Source organism: Oncorhynchus nerka, linkage group LG4, assembly GCF_034236695.1.
Source record: "Oncorhynchus nerka isolate Pitt River linkage group LG4, Oner_Uvic_2.0, whole genome shotgun sequence".
In the NCBI taxonomy this organism is placed as follows: domain Eukaryota; kingdom Metazoa; phylum Chordata; class Actinopteri; order Salmoniformes; family Salmonidae; genus Oncorhynchus; species Oncorhynchus nerka.
The window spans coordinates 64,154,837-64,178,569 of NC_088399.1; the positions used below are offsets into that span (position 1 = coordinate 64,154,837).

A 23,733-nucleotide genomic window follows, 5' to 3' on the forward strand; every position below is an offset into this window, starting at 1 on the left:
TTGTTTTAGGCTATTCTATATAGAGGCTGCAGATTGTAACTAAACAACCCAGATATGCACGTCAAACCTGTCTGGATCAATCGACAACAGTCGATGTAACATTTAGCACAAAAAACTTCAAGCATCACTTTGAGAAAAAGAGAAAAAAGCCCTGGAAGCCATGTTGTGCCCCAACAGGCTGAGCAAGTGAAACTGTGAACCTGAACTGATTACTGTGCCTGGAGGGAGTGTTCTTTTTTAATGAGCACTAACAGGATGGGTGGAATTTGAGCGGTAGAGGACTTTGCCCTCATTTTCTCTCTCCCTCTCCCCCTTTCACTGTACTAGTTACAATGTATTCTAAACATTTCCTTGCTTTGAGTCTAAATTCCCTCCCTTGCTTCTTTATTTTCCTCTGTATTTAAATTTAGCCACTCCATTTCTTAAATCCTCTTCTCTCTCTTTCCCTCTCCATCTGTGCTTTGGATTATACTTCTTCTTTCCTTTTCTTTCTGACAGTCTTTTCCCCTTCTCTATTTTCCCCTTCTTTATTTTACCATCTCATTCCTCTTCTCGCTCATTCCTCTCATCCTCCTTTCTCTATCCTCTCCGTCCTCCCTTTGCTCTCTTTTTTCTCTCACCTCCTTCTCGTCGGCGGCGTCTCCCTCGGTCAGTGGAGCATAGAGGATCATGTAGCCAGAAGCCCCCTCTGCGACCCTCCAGCGGGCTCTCATGCTATTGTGGGTGATGTCAAACAGCTCCAGGTTGTTCACCATGGGTAGGGCCACTGTAACACACAAGGGTTATACAGGGGTCACGCCATAGAATTACTACAACAGCCAACAACATTCAAGTCAACATTCAGGATCACAATTCTATATTAGTCATATTGAGTGTACCAATGAGGGTGCAGTCAAATTGGTCAGAGGGGCTTTGCCCGTTCTAGTCATTTTATTTATTTGGGTCACACACAGCTCACACAGGGTTGAGACAAGGTCCTGACTAGCAAAACCCTCCTTATGGAGAGCTAAAATCAAATCAAATGTTATTTGTCACATGCTTTGTAAAAAACAGGTGCAGACTAAGAGTGAAATGATTACCTACTGCATTGCAGGTTTTTGCTCCAGCCCTGCTCTGTCTAAGACAGCTGATTGTACTCTAATTAAGGTACTGATGTGCAGCTGATCAGGGGTTAGCAGTAGGAAGTGGGTTAGGACACAGTTACACTATCAGTCCATTTCACTAGCAGTCCATTATTCATATCCCAGCAGCAGCAGGGCCAGGTGCTCAGAGTGCCAGTAGGGAGTGATTGCTCACAGGTGGGATAGATTACCTAGCTGAGAAGCTGATTGGAAGTAGCCTCCTGACCTGGCAGGGTTTTCACATTTGTGTCTGAATCCTTTTTCCTTAGGTTGGCATGCCTTTTTGTTTTTCCTTTTGTAGACTATTATCTTTGTCCCCATTTTAACCTAATAGCTTGCTTGTGCTGGCCGACTACGGAGTCCCAACTGAGCTCTCCCTGGACCTTGGTGAGTAGGCTATACTGTCTCCACTAGGGACAAAGACATACAACACAATGCTCGCTTACCTCAAGGTTACAGACTCGTTAGCATGTCCTAGCTTCCCTTGATTGAGTTTATATACATTCTTAGAAAAAAAGGTGCTATCTAGAACCTAAAATGGTTCATCAGCAATCCTCATAGGAGAACCCTTTGAAAAATATTTTGGGGGTTCCAGGTATAACCCTTTTGGGTTCCACGAAGAACCCTTTTCAGTTTCGTAACATACTAAGAGGAAAAGCAAAGATAAAATTGTAAACAATTTGGCATAATTCACAATTCACACAGCAAAGCAATCTCCATTCCTGTTAACCTGTTTGACCAAGAGTGGCCATAGCCCCTCCCTTAACCTGTCTATAGAAATACATAAATGGTGGGCCTAAACGCAATACGGGCTACTTAAGCGCCAAAAAGTGAGAGCCTTTACAGATTTACTGGATGTCGTAAATTGTCTTACTTCCTCCTCCATCTGTATGTCAGTCTTGACAGCGGTAGGTTACTCACCATCCCCATTAACTTTGAGACAAGGTCAATTGTGTACTTAGTATTCACAGATATCCATGGGGGGATTTCATTGCCATTCATCAACTTCTAGCCACCACTAAATTAGATGAGATTCAGTTTTGTAACTAGACTTACATGTGGTAGTGCTGCCTCGGAGGGCCTCGCTAGCTGAGCTGGCGTAGATGGCGAACACAGCCACCTGGTACTCAGTCAGGGAGAGGAGGTAGTTGAGCACTACCGTGTCCACTGTGCCCTGCACCACCTTCTCCTCGGGCTGGCCCCCGCTGGCAGGGTAGAACACCACCCGGTACTTCTCCACTGTGCCAGGGGCGTGGGTCCACGACACCCGGAAACTCCTGGCCGTCACTTCCGAGGTCACCAGGTCTCTGGGAGCGGCCATGGTGACTTCTGGGCCTGTGTCGCCTGAGAGATTGTAGAGTGGGAGAAGAATGAGAGAAAGGAAGGGAGGATGTAGAATGGCAGAGGAAATAGAAAGTGTTAAAAGATTTAGGGTGGCAGAGGAAATAGAAAGGGTTAGAAGATGTAGGGCGGCAGAGGAAATAGAAAGAGTTAGAAGGTGTAGGGTGGCAGAGGAAATAGAAAGGGTTAGAAGATGTAGGGTGGCAGAGGAAATAGAAAGGTTTAGAAGATGTAGGGTGGCAGAGGAAATAGAAAGGGTTAGAAGATGTAGGGCGGCAGAGGAAATAGAAAGGGTTAGAAGATGTAGGGTGGCAGAGGAAATAGAAAGGGTTAGAAGATGTAGGGCGGCAGAGGAAATAGAAAGGGTTAGAAGATGTAGGGTGGCAGAGGAAATAGAAAGGGTTAGAAGATGTAGGATGACAGAGGATATAGAAAGGGTTAGAAGATGTAGGGGGGCAGAGGACATAGAAAGGATGGGAGGATGTTTGGCCCTGTCCGGGGGTGTCCTCGGATGGGGCCACAGTGTCTCCTGACCCCTCCTGTCTCAGCCTCCAGTATTTATGCTGCATTAGTTTATGTGTCGGGGGGCTAGGGTCAGTTTGTTATATCTGGAGTACTTCTCCTGTCCTATTCGGTGTCCTGTGTGAATCTAAGTGTGCGTTCTCTAATTCTCTCCTTCTCTCTTTCTTTCTCTCTCTCTCGGAGGACCTGAGCCCTAGGACCATGCCCCAGGACTACCTGACATGATGACTCCTTGCTGTCCCCAGTCCACCTGGCCATGCTGCTGCTCCAGTTTCAACTGTTCTGCCTTACTATTATTCAACCATGCTGGTCATTTATGAACATTTGAACATCTTGGCCACGTTCTGTTATAATCTCCACCCGGCACAGCCAGAAGAGGACTGGCCACCCCACATATGCTCTCTCTAATTCTCTCTTTCTTTCTCTCTCTCTCGGAGGACCTGAGCCCTAGGACCGTGCCCCAGGACTACCTGACATGATGACTCCTCGCTGTCCCCAGTCCACCTGACTGTGCTGCTGCTCCAGTTTCAACTGTTCTGCCTTATTATTATTTGACCATGCTGGTCATTTATGAACATTTGAACATCTTGGTCATGTTCTGTTATAATCTCTACCCGGCACAGCCAGAAGAGGACTGGCCACCCCACATAGCCTGGTTCCTCTCTAGGTTTCTTCCTAGGTTTTGGCCTTTCTAGGGAGTTTTTCCTAGCCACCGTGCTTTTACACCTGCATTGTTTGCTGTTTGGGGTTTTAGGCTGGGTTTCTGTACAGCACTTTGAGATATCAGCTGATGTACGAAGGGCTATATAAATAAATTTGATTTGATTTTGATTTGATTTGATGAGGGGATGGATGTGTTTGCTTTCCGGTGGATCTGTCCAAAATCACTGAAGTGTCACTATTTAAACAATGTCTGCTTGTACAAAGGTATACAATGTGACTAAATGTCTATATAATCCCAGGTATTGGAAGCTATTTGGTTTTTACAAATAACCATTCAAATACTCAAATAAAAGTACTGTACTTGTTTTGGGCTGTGTAGTTGAAAATACAAAAATACACAGAAAACAATTTTAAATACCAGATACTCAAATACACATGTATTTGAACCTAGGTCTGGATGTGACATTCTCAATTCTCTTTTCTGAATCTACAACTCTACTTGAATCTGGCTCACCTTTGATGGCCTTGTCAAGCTGTTCGACCCGGTCGCAGACGGTCCTGGTCAGACCCTCCACGATGGAGCTCATGACGCTGAAGTCAGCCACGTTGTAGACGTGCGTCTCCTCTGGAGGAGAGCCAATGGCCTTCAGCTCTTTCTCATCGGCGTTCTTCACACCTTTTATAGAGGGGGAGAGAGAAAGAGAGATGTTTCCCATGCCAATAAAGCCCTTTGAATTGAGAGAGAGAGATGAGTAGATTGAGACATCTCTAGATTACATATCACTACACTGGGCAGGTGTCAGAACAGGTGGCTTCACATTCAAACCAGATTTCCCAAATACTGTATAAATGTGAAAGGTGAAAGAATGCCCTCCATCCGTCAAGAAAATTGCATCTGCATTCAATCTGTTTAACTACAGTAGTATATGAGCATGTAGAGAAAACTAAGATGAGGCTTTGTCTCATACCAATGGCAAACAGCTCTATTCCCGCCTCTCTCAGACTCCGTGCCGGGGGTTGGACATCGTCTTGAGACTTCCCATCTGTGATCAGGATTCCAATTTTGGGAACGCCGGCCCTGGATCCGGACTCGGGTTTGTAACTGTTCTCAAGGATGTACGTCAATGCAAGACCTACAGTAGAGAAGATCAGCATACTGTCTAACTCTTGCATACACCGGGGTTCTTGAGGACTGTCACATACAGTATTAGCGTCTTTGTTGGGTTAATGGGATCCCTGGCTAAATCTCTAAGATATGGTCAAAATGTAATGGAAAACAGATTGTCAATCAGGTTATCTGGACATGTAATAAAATGTGGTAGAATAACATCATGAGCGTAATTTGCTGCCGGGTGGGTAATGTGTATTATGTGGAGTTCAGTAGTATTACAGAGTACAGAGGAAGAAAGGATTCCTTTCCAGTACCCGTCAGTGTGTTCCCTCCTTTGTAAGGAAGGTTCTTCACAGCGTCGATGACTGCTTCTTTGGTGGTGAAAGTGTTCAGGTGCCACTCAATCCTGGGATCACCACTATACTGGGCCAGACCTGTGCAAAGGGAATCAACACTCAGGGTAGCTTCTCTCAACGCACAAACACACGCTGTTACTGTACTGACGAGCATCTAATCATTTATTACCCAGATGAAATGCAGCAGCACAACGACACAGAAACTACAGTACCCGTGACTTGAGTGGGTGGGATAGAAAGGCTAATCATCTAATCATGAGCTCTTTAGCAACGCTGCTTTCTCATGCTTATAATTATAATGATGATGACAATGATAGGGAAACAACGTCACCAATGATGATGATAAAGAAACCAGTGAAATGACTCGCCTATCCGTGTCTTGTCAAACTCCACATGGAAGGCGCTAACCAGATTCTCCAGGAACATGCGGACCAGACGGAAGTTTATCCGTCCGATACTCCATGATCCGTCCACCAGGATCACAATATCCGCTATGGCCGGGGTCTTACACATGAACTGCTCTGTAAGGGAAAGATACACAGACTAGATTATGTTTAAACCAACATATTAATGACAAAGCATTCAAACAATAGCCTAGATAAAACACAAGAATATACAACATACCACTACTGAGCGTAAAGGGGAAAGTAAGGTCACTGAAGAGAGTAACTTATCAAATAATGGTAAACTGAATCAAACAATAAATAATAAATAACTGAATCAAACAACAAAAAAGCATTTGTAATTCTTTGAAGTGCAGCTTAGGTCCAAAGCATTTGTTTATTCAGTTTAATACATCCTCCCACGAAATTCCCTGAAGGGCAATTTAGTGTATAATTCATGCAAAAATAATGCTAGTGCTCATGAATACACCCAGTCAATGAAGAGAAAATAGGCCTTGATTAGGTGACATTTTATTTAGACACTCTATGCTACATAGCGTTTCACATAATAACATCTCATTATGCCTCCTCTCACAATCTGTGCCGATCTATTAAAGTAGAGAGGCCTGTCATTAGACCATAAACAGACATGATGACAGGAATGTGCTGGATATTATCCTGATCCGACATACTCAGATAGAGTGAGTGAAAGCCATTGAGCCAGAACTCTCTCTGTGTGGATTCAGAAGGTTTCTGCAGGATATGCACAAATCTGCATTGAATACTGTATGTATCTTAAGTTCAGGAAAAAATTCAGGAAAGAAACTCTGACTTTCACGGTTCAGAAAACTGTCAGACTTTCAGAGTCTTATAGGAAATAATATACCCAGAATCAAGATTTTTTTTTGTTGACAGTATATTTCTCCTATGCCAATTGTTGTGTGTGAGAATTGTGAAATTGGGTGACCAGCAAAGACACAGACAACTAGAATAGGGCAGCAGTTTATTGTTTAAAAGCAAAATACTGTAAAAGTAATCCAGCATTCCATCAGTCTTTATGGTGGATTGCAATGATTGATTTCAGATTGTAAATGAGCTGTAGGTGGTATGTGCCACTTTTCCCATCGAGCGTTCAATGCACACAGCTGCAGTGGCACACAAATTCCGTCTGAGCTGAGAGGACCGATATCTTCTGGATGTTTTGCTCTACCTCTGGGGAGAGAGGATATACAGTATATAACATCAATGTAGAGAGCATCACTTAAACAATATTTCAATCAAAAAGGTGTGGTTGGGTTCAAATCCATGCAAAAGATAAACATACTGTACATTACTCTGTTGGTTGGAAAAGACAGAATATATCATTCAATAACCATCATATCCCCCAGATGTCGAACAAATACTTATCAGGCTGGAACATTTTATGCAATCTAGGGTAGAACTGCATTTTTTAAGAGTTGTTTAATTTGCCATTGACAGAAACAGAGTGGTCTATCACTTCCTACAAGTCTATACCTTCCTGGAATTTCTGTTTCCAAACCAATCAATATCTCAGCATAATAGACCTTGGTAAAGGAAGTCAAACAAAAAAAGTGTTTTATGTGTGTCAACCTCATAAAATAACCTCCTGTTTCCTGAACATTTAATTGAAGGGCAGGGCACCATTTTGGAGTGAATGAAAGAGCATTGTCTGAGTGCCTTTAATAGCAGGGCAGCAAACATAGCCAGGTGGATAGACGGTGGGAAGATGGGGAGTGAGAGTAGAACAAGACATCTCTAGATGACATATCACTACACTGAGTAGGTGTCACAACAGGTGGCTTCACATTCAGACCAGTTTTCCTGAATACACTATATATAAGAAAGTATTTGGACACCCTTTCAAATGAGCAGATTCGGCTATTTCAGCCACACCCGTTCCTGACATGTGTATAAAATCGAGCACTCAGCCATGCGTTCTCCATAGACAGACAGTAGAATGGCCTTACTGAAGAGCTCAGTGACTTTCAACGTGGCACCATCATAGGATGCCACTTTTCCAAGAGAGGTATAGGAGGACAGAGGGTGGAGAGAGTGGTAGACACTATACAGACAGGCGGATAGGAGAAGGACACTGACAAGCAGAGGGGATAGTAAGAATGGAGAAAGGGAGAGGGTTGAAAGAGGGAGAGAGAGATTATTTTAGAACATAGCTATTAGTGGAGGACCTCAGGCGCTTGTGGATCTGATGGGTCACAGGGTCAACAGTCAAGGCCAAGCCGGGGTCAGGGTTAAGGCGACTGCGGTAATGCCTAGAGGGAGAGGGAGCCAAGAGTTCCCATTCCTCCATGTCAAAGCAGATCCATGCACCGCTCTCTCATCCGCATCCAGATTTATAATGTGTGCAATTTACAAACACAGAGGAGAGAAGTCACCATCGCCTCAAGATAAGGGCCTAACATTCCTCTCCAAAAACATGAAAGGGCAAAGTAGTTGTGTGCATCGGCTAGTAGCAGATTCCAAACATGTATGTCCACTAGGCAGATAATCTCAAAGGTCAGCTCATTAATCTACAGTATGAACATGGCAGGGTTAAAGTGATCGATTAGTGAAAGCTACACGTGACAAAAGTGACACGTATGCACAGTACCAGTCAAAAGTTTGGACACACTTACTCATTCCAGGAATTTTTGTAGAATAATAGTGAAGACATCAAAACTATGAAATCACACATATGGAATCATGTAGTTAACAAAAAAGTAGCTACCCTTTGCCTAGATGACAGTAGTCACCTGGAATGCATTTCAAGTAACAGGTGTGACTTGTTAAAAGTGAATTTGTGGAATTTATTTTCTTCTTAATGCGTTTGAGCCAATCAGTTGTGTTGTAACAAGGTAGGGGTGGTATACAGAAGATAGCACTATTTGGTAAAAGACCAAGTCCATATTATGGCAAGAACAGCTCAAATAAGCAAAGAGAAATTACAGTCCATCATTACTTTAAGACATGAAGGTCAGTCAATCTGGAACATTTCAAGAACTTTGGAAGTTTCTTCTTCAAGTGCAGTCACAAAAACCATCAAGCGCTATGATGAAACTGGCTCTCATGCAGCCCAAAATGCTTCACAGATGCTTCACAAATAAATGCTTCACAAGTAACAGACACATCTCAACATCAACTGTTCAGAAGAGACTGCGTGAATCAGGCCTTCATGGTCGAATTGCTGCAAAGAAACCCCTACTAAAGGACACCAATAAGAAGAAGAGACTTGCTTGGGCCAAGAAACATGAGCAATGTACATTAGACTGGTAGAAATATGTCCTTTTGTCTGATGAGTCTAAATTAGCTATTTTTGGTTCCAATCTCTGTGTCTTTGTGAGACGCAGAGTAGGTGAACGGATGATCTCCGCATGTGTGGTTCCCACCGTGAAGCATGGAGGAGGAGGTGTGATGGTGTGGGGTGCTTTGCTGGTGACACTGTCTGTAATTTATTTAGAATTCAAGGCACACTTAACCAATATGGCTACCACAGCATTCTGAAGCAATACGCCATTACATCTGGTTTGCGCTTAGTGGGACTATCATTTGTTTTTCAATAGGACAATGACCCAACACACCTCCAGGCTGTGTAAGGGCTATTTGACCAAGAAGGAGAGTGATGGAGTGCCGCATCAGATGACCTGACCTCCACAATCAACAGACCTCCTCCCAATTGAGATGGGTTGGGATGAGTTGTTGCGCAGAGTGAAGAAAAAGCAGCCAACAAGTGCTCAGCATACGTGGGAACTCCTTCAAGACTGTTGAAAAAGCATCCCTTGTGAAGCTGCTTGAGAGAATGCCAAGAGTGTGCAAAGCTGTCATCAAGACAAAGGGTAGCAACTTTGAAGAATCTCAAATATAAAATATATTCTGGATTTGTTTAACACTTTTTTTGGTTACTATACGATTCCATATGTGCTATTTCATAGTTTTGATGTCTTCACTATTATTCTACAATGTTGAAAATAGGGAGTCCCATAGGGCAGCGCACAATTGGCCCAGCTTCGTCCGCGTTTGGCAGGGGTAGGCCGTCACTGTAAATAAGAATTTGTTCTTAACTGACTTGCCTAGTTAAATAAAGGTTAAATTTAAAAAATGAGTAGGTGTGTCCAAACATTTGACTGGTACTGTATATACACACACATACTCACTTATTCCTATACACTCAGTGTACAAACCATTAGGAACACCTGACCTTTCCATGACATAGCTTTCAACTGGATTCAAATGGTCACCTTGTTAATTCCACTTAAATCAGAGTAGATGATGGGGAGGAGACAGGTTAAAGAAGGACTTTTAAGCCTTAAGACAATTGAATGGGTGAATGCAAGACAAAAGGTTGAAGTGCCTTTGAACGGGGTATGGTAGTAGGTGCCAGACACACCTATTTGATTGTGCCAAGAACTGCAACGCTGCTGTCGACAGTTTCCCGTGTGTATAAAGGATTGTCCACCACCCAAAGGACATCCAGCCAACTTGACACAACTGTGGGAAGCATTGAAGTCAACATGGGCCAGCTGTCACAATGTTGAAGGTAAGTCAGGTGCAGGAGAGCAGAGATGGGTGATAACAGGCGCACTTTATTCATGCCCAAGGAAAACAGCGATAACGCCCAAAGTACACAAACGGTACAATAAACAAAACACACGAGTCAAACACATACCCGGCGCAAACCAGCCTGATGCGAACCACATGTAACAAACAATTCCACACACAGACATGGGGGGAACAGAGGGTAAAATACATTTAGTCAGATGAGGGAATGTGAACCAGGTGTGTGGAAAACCAAGACAAAACAAATGGAAAATAAAAAGTGGAGCGGCGATGGAAAACCAAGAACAAAACAAATGGAAAATAAAAAGTGGTCCATGCCCCAACGAATTGAGGCTGTTCTAAGGGCAAAAGTGGGTGCAACTAGATATTAGGAAGGTATTCTTAATGTTCTGGACACTCAGTGTAAATAAGCAGGTAAGAAGAATATAAAATCTGGTCACATATACCATGAATTTATGCAACTACTCCAAACAAACTAGCTCCCTCTGACAATAATAAATGTGATCAGCCAGTGGTCCCTCTGACAATAATACATGTGATTAGCCAGTGGTCCCTCTGACAATAATACATGTGATTAGCCAGTGGAGCTCCACACCAGCCCTCCAACCCGAGTGGCAAATCTAAGCCTAATAATCTCATAGGGTTGACATTATTCACAGGAGCTGTCTCCGAGGAGCTCTACCATACAGTAGAATAATGAAATAATGCAGAATAAACTACACTAAACAAAAATATAAATGCAACGTTTAAAATGTAGGTCCCATGTTTCATGAGCTGAAGCAAAAGATCCCAGACATTTTTCAAAACACACAAGAAGCTTATTTCTCTCAAATGTTGTGCACAAATTTGTTTACATTCCTGTTAGTGAGCATTTCTCCATTGCCAAGATAATCTATCAACGTGACAGGTGTGGAATAGCAAGAAGCTGATTAAACAGCATGATCATTACACATGTGCACCTTGTGCTGGGGACAATAAAAGGCCACTCTAAAACGTGCAGTTTTACATCTCAAATTTTGAGGGAGCGTTCAATTGGCATGCTGACTGCAGGAATGTCCACCAAAGCTGTTGCCAGAGAATCAAATGTTTATTTATCTACCATAAGCTGCGTCCAACGTCTTTTAGAGAATTTGGCAGTATGTCCAACCGGCCTGACAATCGCAGAGTACGTGTATGGCGTTGTGTGGGTGAGCAGTTTGCCGACGTCAACGTTGTGAACAGAGTACCTCATGGTGGCAGTAGGGTTATGGTATGGGCAGGCATAAGCTATGGACATCGACCACGAATTGCATTTTATTGATTGTAATTTCAATGCACAGAGATACCATGACAAGATCCTGAGTCCCATTGTCGTGCCATTCATCCGCCGCCATCACCTCATGTTTCAGCATGATAATGCACGGCCACATGTCACAAGGATTTGTACACAATTCCTGGAAGCTGAAAATGTCCCAGTTATTTCAGTTCTTGGCCTGCATATTCACCAGACACGTCACCCATTGAGCATGTGTGGGATGCTCTGGAGCGACGTGTACAACAGTGTGTTCCAGTTCCCGCCAATATCCATCAACTTCGCACAGTCATTGAAGAGGAGAAGGACAACATTCTACAAGCCACAATCAACAGGCTGATCAACTCTATGTGAAGGAGATGTGTTGCGCTGCATGAGGCAAATGGTGGTCACACTAGATACTGACTGGTTTTCTGATCCACGTCCATACCTTTCTTTTAAAGGTATCTGTGACCAACAGATGCATATCTGTATTCCCAGTCATGTGAAATCCATAGATTAGGGCCTAATTAATTGACTGATTTCCTTATATGAACTGTAACTCTGTACAATCTTTGAAATTGTTGCATGTTGCATTTATATTTTTGTTCAGTACATAAGGAGGAATCTCCATGCTTTCCTCCCACAGGCATCTCACAGACTACAGTAGAACCAATAATACAAGCCTCAATATAGCAATGCTAGTTTTCTCTTAATGTTATTGTAGTATTTGGAATATGTGGCTGAAATATGTAAGGGATTAGATATGAGCAGTGCCTTATTAATAGTGATCAAATGGTGTATGGTTCATCTGTACGGTTCTTACTGGTCCATTGATATCAGATTATGATTGGTCTCTGGCATTCATAATTCTCTAGGGGATCCAGGTTGATTTTTCCTCATGCATTTATCTGAAAACAACGCAGGTATAGGCTAATGTTTTTCGATGGGTAACTTGAAAAGAATCGACTTAAAATCCTCGGCCTTATGAAGGATGTTATGACAGAAGAATCTCCCTATTCTCCAATAAAATCCTAAATGTGTCTACAGAATGTATGGCCATCTGTCTGCATATTTTCCACAGTACTTTCTCATACCATAAGCTTATGAAGCTTATGAAGATGTTTAAGCTAAGAGGCCACACGGCCCCACTCCCAGTGAGTGATGGGACTACAGCGACTGGGGCAGAGTGGAACAGGTAAAGCCTCACCTCTGGGCATTGGCTTTGTGACTGTGAGGCGATGCAGCATACGAAGAAAGGGCCGCGCTGTCAACCAAGCGAGGATGTTACTCGTTTATCTGTCAGCCCCATACGGTAGAGAACCGAACAATGAGCAGACAATGTGACAACGTTCAGACGTTGTCGTGGGAACCCGGGGGAAATTACTGTAAGTCAAACTTGTCCTGCGAATATTCAAATGCACTTCTGTCGCTAGAAACAATTAACCACAGACTGGAGGAGTTGGGTGATGTGACAGCCACACTGACTCACACAACATCCTGGCAGGTGTTTGTGTGACATCTCAGAAAGTGTACACTCCCTCACTCACCCAAAACCAAAACCAATAACAACAAAGGAAACATCAACATTTTTTCATAAGAAAACTGTCATCAAAAGTTCAAGCCTCAGAGGCTAAACACGTCCACCTAATGAATGATGCTGGTCAACAGAGGCCCATTCCCTCGGGCAATATGGACGTGATCACGTGGCATCTTTTCTCTGGATGGGGTTGACTAGGTGACTTTAAAACGTGTGCCCGCCTAACTGCCTGAGAGCATCCGTCACCTGTCACATTCCTAACCCTTCTATTTCTACTTGGGACTCCAAATGACTCTGTCTGAATGTCAAGTTCCATTAATGAAGCTTTTTCTCCACGCTTCATAACTCAGTAAAGCCTGCACTTGCATTAATGGAATAACAGACTCTCTCTCAGTCTAGGCCACAGCACTATTTTGCTCACTTTCAATTTGCCTTTATCAACAGTGGATCCGTCTGCGATGAGGCATGCTCTGTTGATTCATCCGTCTGCGATGAGGCATGCTCTGTTGATTCATCGTTCATCGTGATTTGTAGCATGGGGAAATGACATTGCGTTGAGTTGTTTGTTGATTGCTCATTTTGTACATAATGTATCCGGTAAGTTCGCTGTGGTCTGTATATGCATCAGCTAAAGCAGGGATGGGCAACTGATGGACCGCGGACCACTTTTTTTGTAGGCCTGCAGATCAATGGTAGAATACACAAGGTGCAATTTCGAAATTTGGTTGTGCATCAGCAGTTTCTCTTGTTATGTCCGTCAATGACAGTCACTCAATTAGCCCATGTCAGCTAACATTATTTTTATTGGAATGTTAGTCTAGCGACCAGCTATCTAAATCATGGTCGAATTATCGACCTGAGGGCCACCATTGATCATCAGATATCATGTTAAAAAAGGGAAACATTTGTCTCTACCCTTTGACAAAAAGTGAAGAATTGCAGGAAATTAGCTGTAAAATTGCGAATTTATCTCTCCACCTCTCGGCAAAATGAGTAGAATTGCATGAAATTAGTTAACACGGGCCCCCAAAAGGCTAGGGCCGACTCTGACTGCATGTGTGGGTATGGATGTGGGTACGCAGCCCCTCATGATGAGTCCGATTTGCTGTGGCCTCCACCCCCATCAAAGTTGTCCATCCCTGAGCCATGTATAGTAAATGGGTTCCTTTCACCACAAGCTGACAGACCGAGCCAGCCAGGTGAATTTCTTTTGCAATGAAACTGTTATAAAACCTGTTATAATACCAACAAGTGAATGACATAATACCTGTCACTCAATAGGAAGCAGTATCCCAAGAGTCCAGCATAAAAGTTGCAATGCTCCATTTGTCCATCAAATTATTTCCATTTCATAACAGTGTTTCCTGCGTGTCTTACATGAACAGCACTACGGCTGAAGATCAAAAGTACTATACAGTCTGTTACACAATTCCCTGTAATTAATTAGTTTGGTGTCTTTGACACTGAACAGAGAATTCCAACAGTTACATGACTTCAGCCTTAAAAATAAAACATGCCTGTGTCCATGGTTACAGAAATACAGTGAGGGAAAAAAGTATTTGATACCCTGCTGATTTTGTACGTTTGCCCACTGACAACGAAATAATTAGTCTATAATTTTAATGGTAGGTTTATTTCAACAGTGAGAGACAGAATAACAACAAAATAATCCAGAAAAACTCTGCAAAACATGACTTAGTACTTGGTGAAAACCCTTGTTGGCAATCACAGAGGTCAGACGTTTCTTGTAGTTGGCCACCAGGTTTGCACACATCTCAGGAGGGATTTTGTCCCACTCCTCTTTGCAGATCTTCTCCAAGTCATTAAGGTTTCGAGGCTGACGTTTGGCAACTCAAACCTTCAGCTCCCTCCACATATGTTCTATGGGATTAAGGTCTGGAGACTGGCTAGGCCACTAAAGGACCTTAATGTGCTTCTTCTTGAGCAACTCCTTTGTTGCCTTGGTCGTGTGTTTTGGGTCATTGTCATGCTGGAATACCCATCCACGACCCATTTTCAATGCCCTGGCTGAGGGAAGGAGGTTCTCACCCAAGATTTGACGGTACATTGCCCCGTCCATCGTCCCTTTGATGTGGTGATGATGTCCTGTCCCCTTACAGCCCCAAAGCATAATGTTTGAAGGTGGGGATGGTGTTCTTGGGGTCATATGGAGCATTCCTCCTCCTCCAAACACGGCAAGTTGAGTTGATGCCAAAGAGCTCCATTTTGGTCTCATCTGACCACAACACTTTCACCCAGTTGTCCTCTGAATCATTCAGATGTTCATTGGCAAACTTCAGACGGGCATGTATATGTGCTTTCTTGAGCAGGGGGACCTTGCGGGCGCTGCAGGATTTCAGTCCTTCACGGCGTAGTGTGTTACCAATTGTTTTCTTGGTGACTATGTTCCCAGCTGCCTTGAGATCATTGACAAGATCCTCCCATGTAGTTCTGGGCTGATTCCTCACCGTTCTCATGATCATTGCAACTCCACGAGGTGAGATCTTGCATGGAACCCCAGGCAGGGGAAGATTGACAGTTCTTTTGTGTTTCTTCCATTTGCGAATAATCGCACCAACTGTTGTCACCTTCTCACCCAGCTGCTTGGCGATGGTCTTGTAGCCCATTCTAGTCTTGTGTAGGTCTACAATCTTGTCCCTGACATCCTTGGAGAGTTCTTTGCCTTTGCCATGCTGGAGAGTTTGGAATCTTCTGTGGACAGGTGTCTTTTATACAGGTAACAAACTGAGATTAAGAGCACTCCCTTTAAGAGTGTGCTCCTAATCTCAGCTCGTTACCTGTATAAAAGACACCTGGGAGCCAGAAATCTTTCTGATTGAGAGGGGGTCAAATACTTATTTCCCTCATTAAAATGCAAATCAATTTATAACATTATAGCATTTGACATGCGTTTTTCTGGATTTTTTTGTTGTTATTCTGTCTCTCACTGTTCAAATAAACCTACCATTAAAATTCTAGATGGATCATTTCTTTGTCAGTGGGCAAACATACAAAATCAGCAGGGGATCAAATACTCTTTTCCCTCACTGTACCTCAGGTTGCTCTTATGTCTTGTGAAAATACTGTGTTTTCCAGACATCCAAGAGGATTAGGAAAGTTAGCCATGCTTCAAAACACTAGTTTGCACCTGTTATTGCTGAATTTGTGCTGTTTTACAAGGCAAATTGTCACATTTTCATTCACTACTGCACAGATATTTAATCGCATCTTAATCAACAAAAAAGTTAAATAACAACCTCTTCCTTCACTAAACAGCCTCAAAAGACACCACTACCATAACATCTTCTGTCCCCATCTCTTAGCTGTTATTCATGAGCCTAGAGAGAACCTCTCTGTCCTCTAAGCAGCCCTGCCCGTAGGCTACTACAGACCACTAAATGTCTTCTATGCTTAAAATATAACCTGTGGTTCCTGGGGGCGACACTACAGCGCGTTAGGGTCCTCTGAAGAGTGGGGGGAATCAGGAGCAAGCTGTGATTTCATTATCTCGCCGGCCTCTCCGGATACAGTCCAATTACCTCCGTGTGAACAAATGACCGTGTAATTAAAGTTAAACAAATGGGTCATGTCATCGCAGCGTAATACTGTCTGGCAGCACCACCTCCCCAACCACCTGCTAGTTAAGGGACATTGAGGAAGCGTAATATCCTCCTTGACCCCCAAGCGACAGGGCGGATGATAAGCTAATGCTATCTGCGCTAACTTGCACAGGTAGCAGTGTAGCCAGCGGGAACTGAAAGCAGTCTAGCTGAAAGGTAAAGGATATGGTCTGGTACTGGTTGTGGTTATTGGTTCAGATGTACTGGTAACTGCGTATGCCGCTGCATATAGAATATACCTAAAAGCTGGAAGGGCAAACATAAACTGGAAAGAAATGAAAAGACGTTAAGTAAATGCCTATGATAATGTTATGGCAGTGTAATATACCACATGGCACATACCCATATACTCATCTAGAGCCAAAAGGGGCTAAAAATCAACGTGTCATACATAAACTATGCCATTTTATCCCTTCACCGACTGACACCAATGACTTTTCGCTCAAAAATGTGTCAATCAACCCTGAGCCTCGGATCCCAAACCCCGGCCACTGCACAACATAAGCGCTGCCATGGTGATGCATGAGTCATCCGGCCTTAATTACCTATATGTGTCCCTTATGACACCACCACCACCTCCGGAAGCGCCGACTCTGCCGAGCACGGCCCCAGCAACTTCAATTAGGGCATAAATATAGGGGCCTAATATCCTTCCTGGGCCCAGTTCAGAGAGGGTAGGCGTGGAGGTAAGTGCTAGGTTGTGTGGGACTGAGGCATCTGCCAGGCCTTGGGCACACCTTTATGCCCTCTGGTATATCTGCACACCCAGGCAGGCAGGGAGCTACAGGGGGTTTACTTAGCAAGCCTGGAGCCGTCCAAGTATGGGCCCCGTGATAACATAGCAAAGGTATTCTGCAAGTGTGGGCAAGGAGATAGCTGTCTGTGTCAACTGTCTACATGCAATGGAGAGAGAGAGGGAGAGTGGAGAGCAAGAGGGCGAGAGAGAAGGAGGAAGGGGAAAAGGAGAGAAACAGTGAGGAGGAAGAAATTAGAGCTTGACAGGGAAAGAGAGAGTTTGGAGAAAGAAAAGCAGCATCATTATATCCAAGTTATTTTCCCCTTCTGTCTTTTACTCATAGGCAATTTGAGCATTTTAAGAGACGGCAGGTGATCCATCGCAGACCTCAAAGCACCACAGGGATCCTTACACCACACTCCATAACTGCAAAACACTTTTTGACACCTCAGCCAAATCATAGCTCTTTATGCCAGAAGCACAGACGATCCAAGTCACCATGAAACACAGACTCCACAGGAGTTTCATAAACACTGTTACTATCTTTGTCTGAAAACAAACTCCTAAATCTACCACTAATAGCCTGTTTCAGCCTACCAACAGCTTTTACTATCACAGTTTTTTTTGTTTTTTTAATTTAAAAAATATTGACACTGGTTACAGACAAGGAGCAATACTGTGGCAGACACTTTGAGATCAATCCTTTGTAAATAATCAATATTTAGTCCCCAGGTCTCTTTTATCTGTTTGAACTCAACTGTAAGGGTGTGTTAAAATACCTCTGCAACTATTGCATACATAACCTTTACCCTGACAGATGTTATTTCAGTTGGGGCTGAATCCTCCTATACAGTATTAGCCCTGAGACATAACTGTAGACTCCTATAACATTACAGCTTTGTATCAGTGTCATGATGACTGGTTTTAAACTTTGTCATTCCAGATTTTAGATCCTGGCCGATCGTTTACCATAACAGATTTATAACAACTTCATGCTCATTTTAAAAGGAAAACAGTTTCAGGCTTACCTTGGTTTTACGGAACACAGAAATCACAAGTAGATCATTGGTCCAAAATGCTTCAATATCCAGTGCTTTTGGTTTAATCAGATCCTCTCCGGCTCTGTCTGTTTCAGGACCACAAGACAGTGTCTGTGGTACCTCTGGTGTCTTGGAGTCCGATTACAAGTTTTGTTTACTGGGATCCAATGCAGACTTACTTTGTGGCAATTTCCAGCCCTGGAATTTCCTTCAAAGTCCACATGAAATGAAGCACATTGCAGTTGTTGCTCCAATGAGTGAGTGGGAATGAGGATCCCATTCAAGGCCTTTCTTCTTCAGAAAAGTTTGAACAAAAACATCACACGGGCAATGTTTTCTAATTCTCGCATCCACTCCCAATGAAAAATGTACAGCTGTCCACTCCACCACCAGGTATAGCCTCAGCACCAACCAAGAGCCCTTTGGAGCTTCAACTTACCTGTGTGTCTTCAAGCTAATCTTCTCCATGTTGATTTCTTGGTTGATTTGAAGACTGAGCCATGGCAATTTCCAGATTTCAGGTTGGTCACTCATACATCCCATACTTACCTTCAGATATCTCATTGTTCTCCTCTGTGACACTGGTGTCTTTCTGGTTTTTGGGGCGTACATTCTGGGGCTGTACGTTCTTAACGTCAGGCTCTGAAAGTTGGGCTGAAACAAACCAAACACAGTTCCATTGACACATACCGTAGAATACATTTTGTCAAATGTGTTGGAACAATGGCAATCACACAGACCAGCTATTACCTTTTGATTGAACAAGTTCATGTAATCATAGAATAGGTTGTAAAAGGTCGAAGGCTCTTCTCACCCTCAAATGTTCCTAGAAGGGGCTTGCTCTCCTGAGCACCTTTCACAGCAGTGACCTTGACTGTGTATAACTGTCTGGGGTCAAAGTCTATGATCACTTTGGCTTCCTTCTTTGTCACCTCTAGTTCAGTCTCCTCTGCATCTGGAATTGGGAGAAAGTAACAAACAAGACCAATCTTTGTAAATATGAATGAAATTGTTTTCACTTGTGTTCTGATTGTTTATTAAATACATTCTATTGAAAATTAGTTTACCATAATAAAAATATACTTTTTGGGATATTTTGACTATTTTGAAATCTCCTTTTCAGGTGGAATGTCAGGAATGACATTTGATGTTGCAATGAAGGATACCACTGGATACGGCAGTAAATGAACTAGGCAGTGGCTCAGCGGCTGCTGCAGGAGAAGTAAAGTGAGGCCTGTTCCAACACACCTGAATTACTTCAAGAAACAGTATGCACAGTACATGGAGACACTCAGTTGGACTCACTCCACTGTCTCTCTCTTCAAAAACAACTTAACAGGGCTGTGTGAAAACAGGGGAGAACGCACTCCCCGTGTAGCCTACTGATTCTAAATCAATTCATATAAATCGAGCCTGGCAGACCATTGAAGCACTTAAGGGAATGTGGCTAAAATGTACTATTTATGCATTGACCTTAGGTTTCATCCTTCATGTTTTGCATATCAGAACAGAACTACGGAATTACAATTATCCTGACATTTAACACTCGTCTTTAACTGCGTTCACTGTCACGTACAATTCCTCCTTTGTTACTATTTTGATATAGCTGCTAAGCATGGCCCGAAGGCAACATGTTGCAAATGGAGGTGTGTAGGCATGTTGTAGAAATGGGGGTGTCAAGTCCTGTCAGGTCTTGCTTAAAGATGATGCGCCAATCATAGGTCATTTACAGGTATTATGAGGCCTCATCTGACACAATTGGACCTTAGGACGCACCCCTTTGAATGACTCAAACAATCTTGACCAATACTTCCGAATGTACCGGAGAATACTTGAAAAGCACTGATATTGTCTTTTTCAGCAAAATGTCTGTGTTGATACAGCACACTCTGTATATATTTATATTTGAGTCATTTTGCAGATGCTCTTATCCAGAGCGACTTACAGTTAGTGCATTTATCTTAAGATAGCTAGGTGGGACAACCACATATCACAGGCATAAAAATGTACATTTTCCTCAATAACGTAGCTATCAGTAGAGTCAGAGCTAGTGAGGGGGGGGGGGGGTGAAGGCTGTTTTTATGTCCTGCCCAATGCATTCTCGAAATAGTCAAATAGAAGGTGAGGAGGATTATTTAAGATACTGTTTGAAGAGGTAGGGTTTCAGAAGTTTTCGGAAGATGGGAAGGGAATCTGCTGTCCTAACTTCAGGGGGAAGCTGGTTCTACCATTGGGGTGCCAGGACAGAGAAGAGCTTGGACTGTGCTGAGCGGGAGCTGCCCTCCCGTATGGGTGGGAGGGCCAAGAGACCTGATGTGGCAGAACGGAATGCTCGGGTTGGGGTGTTGGGTTTGAGCATAGCCTGAAGGTAGGGAGGGGCAGTTCCTTTTGCTGTTCCGTAGGTAAACACCATGGTCTTGTGGTGGATGCGAGCTTCAGTTGAAGTGTGCGGAGGAGCGGGTGACATGAGAGAACTTGGGAAGGTTGAAAACCAGGCGGGCTGCTGCGTTCTGGATAAGTTGCAGGGGTTTTATGGCACAGCAGGGAGCCCAGTCAACAGCGAGTTGCAGGAGCCCAGATGGGAGAGGACACGCTTCCTGTGTGAGGTAGGGTCGTACTCTACGGATGTTGTAGAACATGAACCTGCAGGACCGGGTCACTGCTTTGATGTTTGCAGAGAATGACAGGGTGTTGTCCAGGGTCACACCAAGGTTCTTTGCACATTGGGAGGGGGGAGATGGTGGAGTGGTCAACCGTGATGGAGAGGAAGAGCAGTTCCGTCTTGTTGAGTTTGAGCTTGAGGTGGTGGACCGACATCCAAGTTGATATATCTGCCAGGCACACAGAGATGCGTGTCGCCACCTTGGTGTCAGAAGGGGGGAAGGAGAAAAGTAGTTGAGTGTCATCGGCATAGCAATGATAGGAGAGACCATGTGAGGATATGACGGAGCCGAGTGACTTGGTGTATAAAGAGAAGAGGAGAGGGCTTAGAACCGAGCCCTGGGGGACACCAGTAGGGAGAGTACGTGGTGCAGACACAGATCCTCTTCACATCCCCTGGTAGGAGCGGAGAGCCTTCGTGACACAGAGAAGAACAGTCTCATTTGAATGACACGTCTTGAGGCCTGACTGGCTGGGGTCAAGAAGATCATTCTGAGAGAGATAACGAAAAAGTTGATCAGAGACAGCACGATCAAGTGTTTTGGAAAGAAAATAAAGAAGGGATACAGGTCTATAGTTTTTGATGTCAGATGAGTCGAGTGTTGGCGAGTGTTGGTTTCATGAGGAGGGGAACAAACTCGAGCCATTTTGAAGTCAGAGGGAACGAATCTAAGAAGATCTCCAGAGATGGTCTGGAGAAGGGAGGAAAGGATGGGGTTGAGCGGGCAGGTTGTCGGGCGGCCAGACCTCACTACTTGTAGGATTTAATCTGGAGAAAGAGGTCAAGGCGTAGGGTAGTTCTGTGTGAGTGAGACCAGTGGACTCAATAGGCTGAGTGAATGAGTAATCGATGTCGTCAAACTTTTTTTCAAAGTGGATGACAAAGTCGTCCGCAGGGGTGGGGGGTTTAGGATTAAGGGGAAGGTGGAAGAGTTTCCCAGGGTTATAGGCAGAAGCTATAGGCAGAGAATTAGAGTGGTAGAAAGTGGCTTTAGCAGCAGATACAGATAAAGAGAAGGTAGAGAGGAGGAAGTGAAAGGATGATAGGTCCTCCGAAGTTTAGCCCTGTTCTGTAAGCTCGCAATGAGTCACTCAGCCGCGGAGCAGGAGGGGAGGGCCGAGCCGGCCAGGAGAAATGGGGACAGTGTGAGTCATAGGATGTGGAAAGGGAGGAGAGTTGGGTTGAAGAGGCAGAATCCGGAGACAGGAGGGAGAAAGATTTAGCAGAAGGGAGAGATGATAGGATAGAAGATGAGAGAGTAGTTGGAGAGAGAGTGAAAAATTGCATGACCACCTGGGTAGGGGCTGAGTGGTTAGGGTTGGAGGAAAGGGAGACAGAAAAGGAAAATCAGAGACCTGGAGGGGGGGGGGGGGTCGCAGTGAGATTAGTAGGCGAGCAGCCTCTAGTAAAGATGAGGTTAAGCGTATTGCCTGCCTGGTGATTTGGAGGGGATTGGGAAAGGGTGAGGTCAAAAGAGGCAAGGAGGAGAAAGAGAGAGTTGGAAAGAAATACATTGAAGGCAGATGTCGGGAGGTTGAAGTTGCCAAGTACGAAGAGCAGTGAGCCATCGTCAGGAAATGAGCTTATCAAGGTGTCAAGCTTATTGAGGAATTCTCCAAGGGCACCTGGTGGGTGATAGATTACAATAATGTTAAGCTTGAGTGGACAAGTGACAGTGTGGCATGGAATTCAAATGAGATGGACAGGTGAGAGTGAGAAAAGAGAAAATCTCCACATGAGTAGACCTGTGCCACCACCGCGACAACCAGATGCTCTTGGACTATGAGAGAAAACATAGTCAGATGAAGAAAGAGCAGTTGAAGTAGCAGTGTTCTCTGGGGTAATCCATGTCCCCGTCAGGGCCAAAAAGTCAAAGGACTGAAGTGCAGCATAGGCTGAGATGAACTCTGGTTCTTGACTGCAGATTGGCAGTTTTTTTTACCGATTAATTCTGCATCGTTACAGGGTTAAAACAACAACAACGTAAAGGGTTATTAAGTTTAGGTATTCATTTAAAGTGGTTAAGGTTACGGCTATGGTTTGGGGAAGGCTTAAAACAAAATAATTAAAAACAATCCATTAAGTATCATCAAGTACTCTCCCTGCTTGCTAGAGAATTGTGAACTGCCGAGGGGCAGTGATATAAGTAGCATGCTCTGAGCCTTGTGAGTTTGAGCCCAGTGCTATGCTATTTTTTTTTCTTCCCCTAAACAAGCCGTCAGTAGGCTACCCTTACCCTAGTCCAACTATACTACTAGCTGTTTCAACAGCAATGCTTTGGGTGTATTTCATGCATTAGCCAAGGAGCCTATCCATAAAAGATTTCTAAAATAATTGTCTACTCGTGAGGCTTTTGCATTATTCACAACTCACATAGGCCTACCTGCAGTGCAAACTCCTTTCGGCTTGTATCCGTCCCCATTTCCAAAACGCGCCTATTGTCTGGTTACCAAAGACTCACTCCACCAAACATATTCAAATGATTCAGTCCTATAACGTGCTTATTGAGAACGTGCCTCACACATACAATACAATTTATGGTAGTCTAGTATTACTTTTTTTGGAGGAGAAGTGCGACGCTTAAATTCAAATCAAATGTATTTGTCACATACACATGGTTAGCAGATGTTAATGCGAGTGTAGCGAAATGCTTGTGCTTCTAGTTCCGACAATGCAGTAATAACCAACGAGTAATCTAACCTAACAATTCCAAAACTACTACCTTATACACACAAGTGTAAAGGGATAAAGAATATGTACATAAAGATATATGAATGAGTGATTGTACAGAACGGC

General features: G+C 43.7%; 1 protein-coding gene across 4 annotated transcripts in view; it reads right to left on the bottom strand.

Annotated features, from left to right (window-relative positions):
* Positions 1 to 23,733, bottom strand: part of col14a1b (collagen, type XIV, alpha 1b) — an 83,970-nt gene that overhangs the window by 50,096 nt on the left and 10,141 nt on the right. For 3 of the 4 annotated variants that reach the window (XM_029658237.2, XM_029658238.2, XM_029658239.2), the window contains exons 4-11: positions 19,090 to 19,230; positions 18,825 to 18,929; positions 5,483 to 5,635; positions 5,073 to 5,192; positions 4,616 to 4,780; positions 4,162 to 4,323; positions 2,178 to 2,465; positions 621 to 766 (exon numbers count right to left, since the gene is read on the bottom strand). In XM_029658237.2, the coding sequence (XP_029514097.2) occupies positions 621 to 766; positions 2,178 to 2,465; positions 4,162 to 4,323; positions 4,616 to 4,780; positions 5,073 to 5,192; positions 5,483 to 5,635; positions 18,825 to 18,929; positions 19,090 to 19,230 (1,280 nt within the window). The remainder of the gene's footprint in view (positions 1 to 620; positions 767 to 2,177; positions 2,466 to 4,161; positions 4,324 to 4,615; positions 4,781 to 5,072; positions 5,193 to 5,482; positions 5,636 to 18,824; positions 18,930 to 19,089; positions 19,231 to 23,733) is intronic. The other variant, XM_029658240.2, reaches the window with a different exon arrangement.